A 14878-nucleotide genomic window follows, 5' to 3' on the forward strand; every position below is an offset into this window, starting at 1 on the left:
ATTTATCATTTTACAAAGAAAAAAGAATTTTGGGGGAACACTTGATTTCATGTGCACAGGGGGAATTTCACAATAAACTCAGTGCATCACAGTGGTTAATAAGTTAATATAATAATAAGACAAGTCCCCATTGTTAGACTTACTCTATGGAAGTTACACATTATTAAATTTACCCTTGCTACACTTATCAGTTTACAACACAAAGTTAATATCATAAAGTTAAACTTCAAGTTATTTATTATTTCAACAAGTTACAGTACAATGTAAATTTTCAACGTTAACATCAACGTTATTTTACCCAGGGTAAAACTTTCACCAATGTTAATTACCACTTATTATACTTATCAAAGTTAATGTACAAGGTTAATTTATCCAATAATGAATTTCAAGGTTTTTTATTATTTCAACATTCAAATTTTATAAATTAAAAATGATTAATAATTAAATTTATTAATAAACTTTATAATGCCATAACATGTTTGACTCACAAACCAAACATTTTCAGTATCCTTGTCAGTATTACCTCCAGGAAGTTCTTCCTCGTCCATTACTCCCGTACGTGCACCTGCTAGAATATTTCCTCTGGTTATCATGCCAAATACTACTTCAAATGGCGATAATTTTGTAGTCTCTGAATGAACGATATTCATGGCATACATAACTTTTGGTAACCATGATGCCCAAGGAAAGCTTGATTCATCATTTAAACCTGAATCGATCTTCAACTTTCTGAGTTTGTCTCGAATGACTTTGTTGCCATTTTTTACACATCCCGGGAACTGGGAGCGAGGGGCTCTTCCATTCACAAAAAGAGTATCACCACCCCATTGATCAAACAGACGTTTCAGTATTAGGTTTACAAACTCTTTACCATTGTCCGATTGAAAAATTCTAGGAAGTCCTACATAGGCTAAAACACGCTCTTCCAGCATTAAAGCAACTTCTCTGGGCGTTTTAGATTTTAAAGGAAACAAAATATGATATTTGCTGAAATGATCTACTACATGGCAAATATAGTTATAGTTCCCATCTGGAGAATTTCTCATGTCTATCAGGTCTACTTGTATGCGATGCATAAACTCCTTCTCAATGATCAGTCTCGGAGCGGGGCGACATATCTGGGGCCGTGCCAGCTCACATGTTGGGCAACATTTACAAAATTCTTGGACAAATTGCCTAGGAATACCATAAAATTCACTTTTCAAAATCATTGCTACCTTTTTGTAACCAGCGTGGGAAGTACTTTGAGTGTGAACCTCAGCAACTGTATCATACAGCATGCTTTCTGGAATTACACGCCTCACACTTCCCAAGGGGCCATCACCTTCCTGAACTGAAAAATAATAGAAACATTTACCAGGTTTAATTAGCAAACAAAAAATCACGCATACAATAGTAATAGCATCAGTATCATTAGTGTTCCTGAAATCATGCCCATGTCTATCTATTAAATAAATTGTGATAAATATATATTTGATATGAATTATATTCCCAGCAGACTAAATCTGTGCAAACACACTATGAGTATAAAAGAATCCATACATATAAAACTTGGATAAAAAAAATAATTCCGTGCATATATGGATTATATATGCACAGAATGAAAAAAAAAATCTCCCTAATGAATTAAAAAATTATCCAACTTATTCTTTATTCAAAAGTAGAACAATGAAATAACTAATTTTATCGCTATTGTCTCTCACCTTGTGCTACTAACTCGCACAGCATCTTTTGCTACATTGGTAGGTCATTCGCCAGGCGCTTTGCGAGCTCTTTGGCCGGGTTTGTATCCGGCCAAAGAGCCGGATACAAAGTTTGTATCCTGGCCGGGGAGGATTGACCAGGGGCGCCAATCCTTAACTGGAGCCTCTGTTCACCCAGCAGTGAATGGGTACCTGGTTGTTAAATGATTTATCAGGTCGTATTCCGGGAAAAATTAGGATTAAGAGGCTTGCCCGAAAAAAAAAATATATATATATATATATATATATATATATATGCGACTGAAAACTCACACCCTAGAAGTGACTCGAACCCATACTCCCAGGAGCAACGCAACTGGTAACTACAGGGCGCCTTAATCCGCTTGACCATCACGGCCGGACAAAAGGAAGTGATAGCCGAAGCTATTTGAACCACTTCCCCGCCGGCAACTCGGATGGTAATCTTGGGCATAGCATTTTTATCAAATCACCTCATTCTTTGGGGCACACGTGAGGAACACAAATGCGAACAAGCCTGAATGGTCCCCAGGACTATATGCGACTGAAAACTCACACCCCAGAAGTGACTCGAACCCATACTCCCAGGAGCAACGCAACTGGTAACTTAGATAAAATGCTATGCCCAAGATTACCATCAAACTGAGTAAATTCGATACACAGGATCTTCCAGATCGAAAACCATACTGTCTGTCTGATATTATATCATTTCTCTCAAGGTGTTCTACCCATTTAGTTTTAATTATTTTTTCCAATATTTTGACTATTACACTTGTCAATGTTTCTATGATCGAGCAACAGAGATATTACAGGAAAGAGATGGTTGGGTTGACTGCATCTATCTGGACCTAAAAAAGGCTTTCGACAGAGTTCCACATAAGAGGTTGTTCTGGAAACTGGAAAATATTGGAGGGGTGACAGGTACACTTCTAACATGGATGAAAAATTTTCTGACTGATAGAAAAATGAGGGCAGTGATCAGAGGCAATGTATCGGACTGGAGAAATGTCACAGGTGGAGTACCACAGGGTTCAGTTCTTGCACCAGTGATGTTTATTGTCTACATAAATGATCTACCAGTTGGTATATAGAATTATATGAACATGTTTGCTGATGATGCTAAGATAATAGGAAGGATAAGAAACTTAGATGATTGTCATGCCCTTTAAGATGACCTGGACAAAATAAGTATATGGAGCACTACTTGGCAAATGGAATTTAATGTTAATAAATGCCATGTTATGGAATGTGGAATAGGAAAACATAGACCCCACACAACCTATATATTATGTGAGAAATCTTTAAAGAATTCTGATAAAGAAAGAGATCTAGGGGGTGGTTCTAGATAGAAAACTATCACCTGAGGACCACACAAAGAATATTGTGCGAGGAGCCTATGCCACACTTTCTAACTTCAGAATTGTTTTTAAATACATGGATGGCGATATACTAAAGAAATTGTTCACAACTTTTGTTAGGCCAAAGCTAGAATATGCAGTGGTTGTGTGGTGCCCATATCTTAAGAAGCACATCAACAAACTGGAAAAGGTGCAAAGACATGCTACTAAGTGGCTCCCAGAACTGAAGGGCAAGAGCTACGAAGAGAGGTTAGAGGCATTAAATATGCCAAAACTGGAAGACAGAAGAAAAAGAGGTGATATGATCACTACATACAAAATAATAACAGGAATTGATAAAATCGATAGGGAAGATTTCCTGAGACCTGGAACTTTAAGAACAAGAGGTCATAGATATAAACTAGCTAAACACAGATGCCGAAGAAATATAAGAAAATTTACTTTCGCAAACAGAGTGGTAGACGGTTGAAACAAGTTGGGTGAGAAGGTGGTGGAGGCCAAGACTGTCAGTAGTTTCAAAGCATTATATGACAGTGCTGGGAAGACGGGACACCACGAGCGTAGCTCTCATCCTGTAACTACACTTAGGTAATTACACACACATGGAGTGATTGACAAATGGAATGCATTAGGAAGTGATGTGGTGGAGGCGGACTCCATACACAGTTTCAAGTGTAGATATGATAGAGCCCAATAGGCTCAGGAATCTGTACACCTGTTGATTGACGGTTGAGAGGCAGGACCAAAGAGCCAGAGCTCAACCCCCACAAACACAACTAGGTGAGTACACACACACACACACACACCCCCAGGAAGCAGCTTTCTAACTCCCAGGTACTGTACCTATTTACTGTTAGGTGAACAGGAACATCAGGTTGAAAGAAACTCTGCCCATTTGTTTTCCGCCTCCACCCATCGAACCTTGACCCTTAGGACTACAAACCCCAAGCACTGTCCACTCAGCCACCAGGTCCCCAAATATCACTCTCTCTATACAAAGTACTGTAAGTATTTTATATAAATAAGAAAAAACGTACCTTCTTTCGGAGCAACTAACACATCGCACAGATTTAATTCTGGGAAGTTCATTAGCTTTAATTTTTTTGATTTAGTCCACCACTTAATTTTGCTTTTGTTATCAAGCTGATATTTTCTGTCGTGTTCGTTTTTTAAGATGGAAATTGCTTGACTCAGTTTAGCGTCGGACACCACGATGGTTTATTTATTTATTTATTTATATATATACAAGAAGGTACATTGGGTTTGTGAGAATACATTGGATAGTACAGTATTTACATTCTTGCAAAGCCACTAGTACGCGCAGCGTTTCGGGCAAGTCCTTAATCTAGCAGATAATTTTAAGTAGGTAATTTCAATCAGAATTGATAAATGAAAGATACATTACAAGAGAAAAATGAGATGAGAGAGATAAGTAAGTATATTAAAGCACATTGTTATATTAAAGCTCTGATTGATTACATTGACAGCTTGATTAGTAATTTAAACAAGATTAATAGACACCATACAGCAGATTGACAGCACATAAAAGACAGCAATGATCACAATGGTAAAGATGTTCAGAATGGGTACATAAAGATTGAGAGACTAGGTAGCAAAAGATACAGATAAACAAGATTTATAAACACCATATAACAGATTGGCAGCACATATAAGAAAACAGCAATGTTCACAATGGTAAAGATGTTCAAATTGGGAACATAAAGGTTGGGAGATTGGGTAGCAAATAGATACAGTGCAATTTTAAGGCAAAAAGTGAAAAATTATGAAGATGAAATTAGGTACTTTTTAGTATTGATTTTGAATGATGTAAAAGTTGGACAGCTTTTCAATTCAGTAGGGAGTGAGTTCCATAAACTGGGTCCCTTTATTTGCATAGAGTGTTTACACAGATTAAGTTTAACTCTGGGGATATCGAAGAGATATTTATTTCTGGTGTGGTGATAATGGGTCCTATTACATCTGTCCAGGAAGAGTTTCAGACAAGGATTTGCATTTAAGAACAGGGTTTTGTAAATGTAGTTGACACAGGCGAATTTGTGGAGAGAGATTATGTTTAGCATGTTTAGGGAGTTAAACAAGGGGGCTGTGTGTTGTCTGAAAGCAGAATTTGATATTATTCTGATAGCAGATTTTTGCTGGGTGATGGACTTGAGGTGGTTTGTAGTGGTTGAACCCCATGCACAGATACCATAGTTGAGATAGGGATAGATTAGTGCATAATATAGAGAGATGAGAGCAGAGTTAGGAACATAATATCTGATTCTGGAGAGTATACCAACTGTTTTAGAGACTTTCTTAGTTATGTGTTGTATGTGGGTACTGAAGTTGAGTCTCTTGTCTAGGAATATGCCAAGAAACTTTCCATCATTTTTATTGCTAATGTTTACCTTGTCAATCTGAAGCTGAATTGCATTTGTAGATTTGCTTCCAAATAGGATGTAGTAGGTCTTTTCTATGTTAAGTGTTAGTTTGTTGGTTGACATCCATAAGTGGACTTTTTTTAGTTCAATATTAACAACATCATTTAGTGTATGTGGGTTGGGGTTGGAGTAAATGAGGGTAGTATCATCAGCAAACAAAATAGGTTTCAGAATGTTAAAGACATTAGGCAGATCATTAATGTATATAAGAAATAGTAGGGGTCCCAAGATGCTGCCCTGTGGCACTCCAACGGTTATTGGTAGAATGGGAGAGATAATATTATTGATGGCTACACATTGGTGTCTATCACTAAGATAGGATTGGATATAGTCCAGTGCATGGCCTCGGATTCCATAATGATGGAGTTTACATAAGAGGTAATCGTGATTAACCGTATCAAAGGCCTTTCTCAGGTCAATGAAGAGTCCAATTGGAAACTCATTTTTGTCAAGGGCTGAGTAAATTATATCAAGGAGACTAATAATTGCAACGTTGGTACTCTTTTGAGAGCGGAAGCCAAACTGACAGGGGCTAAGAATGTCGTATTTTACGAGATAGGAGTAGAGCTGTTTGTGGATAATTTTTTCAAATATTTTTGATAGTATGGGTAGGTTCGATATTGGTCTGTAGTTGTTTATGTCTGACGGATTACCTCCTTTATGAACTGGCGTTACTCTTGCGTTTTTAAGGATATCAGGGAAGGTATGACACTCAAGGGATTTGTTGAACAGCAAAGCTATAGGTGGTGCAAGGGCATGGGAGGCGCTCTTGTATACAATGGATGGGATTTCACTGATGTTCCCAGCTTTGGTTTTTAGTGAGTGTATGATGGACACAACATCTGACGGGCTGACTGGTGAGAGGAGAAGATAGTTTGGATAGCTGCCTGAGAGATATGTGTTGATATGTGTCTGAGTCTGTGGGATTTTACTTGCAAGGTTAGCACCAATCGATGAAAAGAAACTATTAAATTCTTTCGCCATTTCTAAGTCAGATGACAGTGTAAGGCCATCCTTAGAGAGTGCTATCTGGTTGTGGGAGTGTTGTTTAGTTCCCAGGATGTTAGAGATGGTATGCCATGTGCTTTTCATGTTGCCTTTTGCTTCTTTGAATCTAGTCTCATAATACGAAAGTTTTGCTTTTCTTATGATACTGGTAAGCACTGATGAGTACCTTTTAACTACTTCCATTGAAACTAGGCCACCCCTAAATTTCTTTTCGTATTCATGTTTTTTGTTGATTGATTTAATTATGCCACTTGTGAGCCACGGGTTATTTTTTCTTGTATCAGTTACTTGTTTGGTAAGGAGGGGACAGTGAGTGTTGTAGAGGCTTAGAGTTTTGGAGAGAAAGAGGTTAGTTGATGAGTTTATATCCTGTGAATTATTAAATTCAGATTCCCAGTTAATATTGTGAAGTGCATTAGAGAGATTGCCTAAAGCTGATTCACTGTGTAGCCTGAATGAGAGTTTTTTGGTTTCTGGTGGTGATTTGTCAATGTTTGCTATGAGGAAAGTAGGATAGTGGTCAGTTGTTGTCATAAATTACCCCAGATGTAAGGGGAGCTGTTATATTAGTCCATAGGTGATCCAGGGTAGTGGCAGATGTTTGAGTGACTCGGGTGGGCTTGGTGATTGTGGGGATTAGCATACAGGAGTGCATGCTGTTACGGAAATAGTCAACTTGAGGGTTGTTTTGAAGACCCAGGTCAATATTGAAATCACCTCCCAGAATGATGTGATTTTTGTTGAGATTGTTATTTATGATAAGATTCCTTACATTGTCAGAGAATAAAGCTATGTTGGTATTAGGAAATCTATAGATGGCACCGATTATCAGGGAGGATTTAAGGGATTTACTGGAGAACTTGGCAAAGGTATATTCACAATAGTCGTCTCTATCACTAATGACACTATTGCAAGTGAAGGTATCTTTGTAATATATTGCTGTACCGCCACCTTTTTTATTAGGCCTGCAGTTATGAATGGCTTTATAACCGGCTAAATTGTAGAGTTGGGTATAGTCATTACTTAGCCAAGTTTCTGTTAAAATGATGAAAGATAATTTAGTACCTAGTGCTGTAAGTAGTGCATTTATATCATCAAAATGTTTACCAAGCGACCTAACATTTTGGTTGTAAACTGATAAGCAGGTGCTATTTAGGAGTTTGTTTTTTGCAAGATTTGCTGTGTAATACCTGCAATAATGATGATCAATGTGCTGATTTGTGTGGATATGGGACAGAAGATTTCAATCAGGATCAATATCAGTAAGCATATAGATAAGATAATGTCACGATACAATAAGATAAGCAATTACAGGAACAGAGGAAAACTAAATCTGCTGTAAAATAGAAAGTAATTATAGCAAAACACAGCAATATAATAATATAACAATACAATAAGAGCTTACAAAGTATTGAGTCTGCTAAAATTAGAAATAATTATGGCAAAACACAACAGTAAATGCAAGTAAACAAAAGAATTGAAACAATTAGAGGTAGAATTAAGGTCACTAGATAGCCATGGAGGATACACAAGTTTGGTGGAGAAAACAAAAAATCAGTAGAGACTGTCAAGATGAATATATAAAAAAATTTGACAAATGATAATTGTAAAGTAAAATAATCTTAAAGATAATAAATTTTATTTAGCTTAGTTTTAACCTATAATTTGTATGAACTTAATTAAAAGAACAAGAATGAGATCAATAATTGATTTCAATAAATGACATAGATCAATACAATTAAATTTAAAATTTAAATGGAATAGGGTAAGATTAGATTTAAGAGTAAAATTTTACAATGAAACTGAGGTAGATGCTTGCATAAGTGCATGGAGACTTGATGGATTATTTAGGAAATTATATGAATGAGAGAACATTAGGTAAAAGGTAAGGCAGAGACAGCACCTTAGACAAAGTTAGATTAGGCTCAGGCACTGAAATAGTTAGTTTAAGTACTGGCATTGGTCGGGTTCAGGTTTTCAGATATACCACAATCATTTAAGAAGGCCAGTAGTTGTTGGTCACATTTTATTTCATATCTTTTTCCTGTACTTTCCTTCTTCGCAAAAATCGTTCCATTCCTAGTGTAGCACTGCTTGATAAGACCAGGGTTTTGTTTGCGAATTTGACGCAGCCTGAAGAGGAGGGATCCACGCTGCTTTGTAAGACACTCATTTATATAGAGGTTGGTTTTTTGCTTGGCAGCTGATTGTATGAGGTCAAACTTCGCGGAGGGATTTGCAAGTTTGATGAGCATTCTCCTACTGTTACGGGGACTGTTTTTATCTATCCTGATAGCTGATTTGATTTCAACATTGACTCTGATCTTTGAATTAATTAGGGTGTGGGCTATGTTACAACAATTCTCACCTTGTTGTTCATCAGGTAGATCAGTAGAGCTAATTATCAGGGAGTCATGAAGTTGTTGTTGCTCTTGGTCATCTTCAGAAGCCGCCTGGTGAATCTGAAGGAGATTGATCTGTTTTTCCAGCTTGTGAAGGAGGTTACTTTGAGCTGAGATGGTTTCCTCGGCCTGAATCTTATGTATTTGATCCATTGCACCATTTGCAACAGTTTGTAAGTTGAGAATTTCTTGGTTGTTGTTCGTCGACGATTCAAGGAGGCAGTCTATGGTTTGTTGTTGTCGGGTGACTGTGGCTTGGAGGGCCGAAATAGCTTCAGATTGCATTTTCACAAGGTTGTGCAGTTTCTGAAGCCATGGGTTACTTCTGAGAGGTTTGAAGTTTAGACAGGGAGCCATAGATTGAATGAATTCTACAGCTAGAGATTCGAGGTGAGTTGAAGGGGGGGAGTGAGGAGGGGGAGCGGATGCTGTGTTTACCAACATCGGCGAGGGATGCAGCGTTGCCAGTGTTTCATTCAGATCTCTAGGAGTAATGGATCCAGAGCGAGAGGCACCCCTACCTTGCTTGTTGTTATGTTTGGGTATTGAATGGTATTCTTCTTTGTTGTAAGGTTTGATAGAAAATTGTTCATGTGTTGACGATGAACTTCCATGGTGTGAATATAATGAAGGTGGTGCGTGTTGTGTGCGACTGTACCCTGCTGGTGTGCGAGAGCGACAGAACCAGCTGCTGTGGTGTTTTGTGCTGCTGTGGAAGTTTCAAGCGTGGCGGCCGTCCTGCACGTTTTGTCTTGTTTACATCAGGGTTGCCAGATCTGAATTGCTGAAAGTAGCGAGCAAGGATACAAAAGTAGCGATTTTTTTTTTGAGATATATTCAAAATTTGTAATAAAAAGTAACATTTAAAAGAAATTTGTAATAAAAGTAGCTCAATATTTTGTTTATTTACTGATACGGTTTTCAAAGTAATATATTTTAATACATAAAGTAATAGTTTGCATTTTAAATGCAAACTCAACGTGATCAATCAGCATGGGCTCTCCAGCAGAATTTTTGTCATTATGGCTGATTCAAAATGACGATCTAGATGCTAGAATTTGTCCCTCACACATGTTGGACTAGTCAGTGGTTAACAGTAGCCCTTCTTTCCAGTCTGCCACTGGTTTTCAATTTAACTAAGCTTAGAGTGGTCAGCTAGAACTAATGGATGTTCTGAAAATAGTGGTCGTGATTAGCTAAGGTTGCATATGCTAGTGACTAGAGACCTTTTTTGAACGTTTCAGCAATACTAGGAATGCAATTTAGGAGGTTCTTTGCAAGCTCTCACTAAAAATTATGGCATCTTTGTTGAACGCTTTGAAGCATTTCCCTGGGTCATGACATTGTTTTGTCTGTTAATAGCGTGTAGCTAAAATACACTCTCTCTAGGGGCAGATAATTGGAAGTGAACAGTTGTGTCCAGACCACGGTTGTGTGCGGTCGCTAGGTTGGCGCTCTTGGCGTCCGCTGATTGGTGGGAGGTGGAGTATTGCCCCACACTCTTCGTTTTTGCACGTGGTGATACAGGATATTGTGCATTTGTCCTCGATTATTGACAGCGTCGAAGAAATGGCTGAGGCGGTATGCCTAAGTGGTAGTGAGGAGGACAGACAAGATGATAACAGACCGTTTGAAGTAGTAGTGAACAAAAAGAAACGGAGAAATAATAACAGACAGCGAGACAGTGAGATTAAACAATAAAAATAAAAATAAAATGTTTATTTAGGTAAGGTACATACATACAATAAATTTTTACAAAGATTGGTTGACTTATAGGTAGAGCTAGTACATACAATGCCTAAAGCCACTATTACGCAAAGCGTTTCGGGCATGATAAACTTAAATGACAAGCTTAATACTAATTGAGCATAATGAGTAGAATGAAAACAAGAAATGAAAACATAGATGAAAAAGCAGCACAAATACAATTGTCAACAAACAGCGCTCTTTAAAAAAAAACAGACATTGGCTGACAATAGAAGAGTAATTAGGCTTGCTTGGAGTTGTTCACCATATAAGTCTATTTTCTTGTTTATTTCTTCAAAGTCACCACACTTCACTTTCCACACCTCATTTTCTTTCACTAGTTCCTTGATTTGCTGCTCCTGATTTGTTACCTTGTCTGTTAATGCAGTAATAATCTTACCTTGCTGAAGCATACTCCCTTTTAGAGTACAAAGCTCACTCCTAAGAGCTCCATTGTCCTCTTCCAATTTAAGCACTATTTCTTCATACTTCTTTTGCATATCCTCAATTATCTCTAACCTGCCAAGAACACCTCCTTTCCTTATATCTTGTAGTGAGAATCCTTTAAAACAATCATCTGTTGGTGTGTCTACATTCCCAGTGGTGGCGGCGGCGGCCATCTTGGTTTTTGTACTCAATTTTTTTTTAGTTCTTTTTTTTTCAATCTTTTTCAATTCGATGTACTGTATTTTGTGTGTGTGTGTGTGTGTGTAATTACCTAAGTGTAATTACCTAAGTGTAGTTACAGGATGAGAGCTACGCTCGTGGTGTCCCGTCTTCCCAGCACTCTTTGTCATATAACGCTTTGAAACTACTGACGGTCTTGGCCTCCACCACCTTCTCACTTAACTTGTTCCAACCGTCTACCACTCTATTTGCGAAGGTGAATTTTCTTATATTTCTTCGGCATCTGTGTTTAGCTAGTTTAAATCTATGACCTCTTGTTCTTGAAGTGCCAGGTCTCAGGAAATCCTATCTGTCGATTTTATCAATCCCTGATACTATTTTGTATGTAGTGATCATGTCACCTCTTTTTCTTCTGTCTTCTAGTTTTGGCATGTTTAATGCTTCCAACCTCTCCTCGTAGCTCTTGCCCTTCAGTTCTGGGAGCCACTTCGTAGCATGTCTTTGCACCTTTTCCAGTTTGTTGATGTGTGTGTGTGTGTGTGTGTGTGTGTGTGTGTGTACGTGTGTACTCACCTAATTGTGCTTGCGGGGGTTGAGCTCTGGCTCTTTGGTCCCGCCTCTCAACCTTCAATCAACTGGTGTACAGATTCCTGAGCCTACTGGGCTCTATCATATCTACATTTGAAACTGTGTATGGAGTCAGCCTCCGCCACATCACTTCCTAATGCATTCCATTTACTAACTACTCTGACACTGAAAAAGTTCTTTCTAACGTCTCTGTGGCTCATTTGGGTACTCAGCTTCCACCTGTGTCCCCTTGTTCGCGTCCCACCAGTGTTGAATAGTTCATCCTTGTTTACCCGATCGATTCCCCTGAGGATTTTGTAGGTTGTGATCATGTCCCCCCTTACTCTTCTGTCTTCCAGTGTCGTAAGGTGCATTTCCCGCAGCCTTTCCTCATAACTCATGCCTCTTAGTTCTGGGACTAGTCTAGTAGCATACCTTTGGACTTTTTCCAGCTTCGTCTTGTGCTTGACAAGGTACGGGCTCCATGTTGGGGCCGCATACTCCAGGATTGGTCTTACATATGTGGTGTACAAGATTCTGAATGATTCCTTACACAGGTTCCTGAACGCCGTTCTGATGTTAGCCAGCCTCGCATATGCCGCAGACGTTATTCTCTTTATGTGGGCTTCAGGAGACAGGTTTGGTGTGATATCAACTTTTAGATCTTTCTCTCTGTCTGTTTCATTAAGTACTTCATCTCCTATTCTGTATCCTGTGCCTGGCCTCCTGTTTCCACTGCCTAGTTTCATTACTTTGCATTTACTCGGGTTGAACTTCAACAGCCATTTGTTGGACCATTCACTCAGTCTATCCAGGTCATCTTGTAGCCTCCTACTATCATCCTCTGTTTCAATCCTCCTCATAATTTTTGCATCGTCGGCAAACATTGAGAGGAACGAATCTATACCCTCTGGGAGATCATTTACATATACCAGAAACAGTATAGGTCCAAGGACTGACCCCTGCGGGACTCCACTTGTGACGTCTCGCCAATCTGAGACCTCACCCCTCACACAGACTCGTTGTCTCCTGTTGCTTAGGTACTCTATCCACCGGAGTACCTTCCCTCTCACTCCAGCCTGCATCTCCAACTTTCGCACTAGCCTCTTGTGTGGCACTGTATCAAAGGCTTTCTGACAATCCAAAAATATTCAGTCTGCCCACCCTTCTCTTTCTTGCCTTATTTTTGTTGCCTGGTCGTAGAATTCAAGTAACCCTGTGAGGCAGGACCTGCCATCCCTGAACCCATGTTGATGCTGTGTTACAAAGTTCCTTCGCTCCAGATGCTCCACTAGTTTTTTTCGCACAATCTTCTCCATCAGCTTGCATGGTATGCAGGTTAGGGACACTGGCCTGTAATTCAGTGCCTCCTGTCTATCCCCTTTCTTGTATATCGGGACTACGTTAGCTGCTTTCCAAATATCTGGCAGTTCCCCTGTTGCCAGTGATTTGTTATACACTATGAAGAGTGGTAGGCACAGTTCTCTTGCTCCTTCCTTTAGAACCCAAGGGGAGATTCCATCTGGGCCTATAGCCTTCGTCACGTCCAACTCTAGTAAACACTTCCTTACTTCCCCACTGGTAATCTCAAACTCTTCCAGTGGTTCCTGGTTAGCTATTCCCTCACTTACCTCTGGAATTTCTCCTTGCTCTAAGGTGAAGACCTCCTGGAATTTCTTATTCAATTCCTCACACACTTCCTTGTCATTTGTAGTGACTCCTTCCGCCCCTATCCTTAATCTCATAACCTGTTCCTTTACTGTTGTTTTTCTCCTAATGTGGCTATGCAACAATTTAGGCCGAGTCTTTGCCTTGCTTGCGATGTCATTTTCGTATTGTCTTTCTGCCTCTCTTCTCATCCTGACATATTCATTCCTGGCATTCTGGTATCTTTCTCTGCTCTCCAGTGTCCTGTTATTCCTATAGTTTCTCCATGCCCTTTTACTTTGCTGCTTAGCTAGCCTACATCTCTGATTAAACCATGGGTTTCTCATCTTCATTTCTCTGTTTTCCTTTTGGACTGGGACAAACTTGTTTGCTGCGTCCTTGCACTTCTGCGTGATGTAATCCATCATATCTTGGGCCGTCTTTCCCCTGAGCTCTGTTTCCCATGCTATATCTGTTAGGAATTTTCTTATCCCCTCATAGTTTCCCTTTCGGTATGCTAACCTTTTGGTTTCGGTATCCCTCCTCGAGTTCAATAACCCTTCTTCAATCAAGTACTCAAACACCAGTACACTGTGGTCGCTCATTCCTACTGGGTCCTCAAAACCGATTTCTCTTATGTCGGAGTCGTTCAGAGTGAAGACTAGGTCGAGTCTCGCTGGTTCGTCATTGCCTCTCATCCTTGTGGGCTCTCCGACATGCTGGGTTAAAAAGTTGCTTGACACCACCTCCAATAGTTTGGCTCTCCACGTATCCTCGCCTCCATGCGGTTCCTTGTTCTCCCAGTCAATCTTTCCGTGATTGAAGTCGCCCATGATGAGCAGGTGGGATCTATTTCTACAGGCAGCAAAGGCTGCCCTCTCAATTATAGTGTTAACTGCCTTGTTTTCATACTCTTGACTGGGTCTCCTGTCATTTGGTGGAGGGTTGTATATTACTGCTACTACTATTCTTGGTCCTCCCATTGTTATGGTGCCTGCTATGTAGTCTCTGAACTCCTCACAGCCCGGAATGGCCATCTCCTTAAAACTCCATTCCCTTCTCATGAGTAGGGCCACTCCGCCTCCTCCCCTACCTTCCCTCTCTTTCCTTATTACTGTGTACTCCTGGGGAAACACGGCATTCGTTATGATTCCAGAGAGTTTTGTTTCAGTGAGTCCGATTACATCTGGGTTAACTTCTTGTGCTCTTTCCCTTAGTTCACTTGTCTTGCTTGTGATCCCATCTATGTTCGAGTACATCACCCTGAAACTGACTCTCTTCTGCTTCTTTTCTGGGGGGGACCTTTGGGATCTGGGGTGAGTGGGAGCTGGGGAGACCTGGCACGGGGAGATTGGTGGAGG

General features: G+C 39.6%; 1 protein-coding gene across 1 annotated transcript; it reads right to left on the reverse strand.

Annotated features, from left to right (window-relative positions):
• Positions 1-379: 379 nt before the first annotated feature.
• LOC123755706 (KRAB-A domain-containing protein 2) lies at positions 380-7805 on the reverse strand. The gene is made up of 2 exons (XM_045738438.2): positions 7719-7805; positions 380-1333 (listed from the first exon to the last, which is right to left on the reverse strand). Exon 2 carries the CDS (start codon positions 1278-1280, stop codon positions 435-437), a length of 846 nt encoding a protein of 281 aa, XP_045594394.2. The 5' UTR covers positions 1281-1333; positions 7719-7805; the 3' UTR covers positions 380-434.
• Between the last annotated feature and the right edge of the window lie 7073 nt (positions 7806-14878).

Source organism: Procambarus clarkii, chromosome 43, assembly GCF_040958095.1.
Source record: "Procambarus clarkii isolate CNS0578487 chromosome 43, FALCON_Pclarkii_2.0, whole genome shotgun sequence".
Lineage (NCBI taxonomy): Eukaryota > Metazoa > Arthropoda > Malacostraca > Decapoda > Cambaridae > Procambarus > Procambarus clarkii.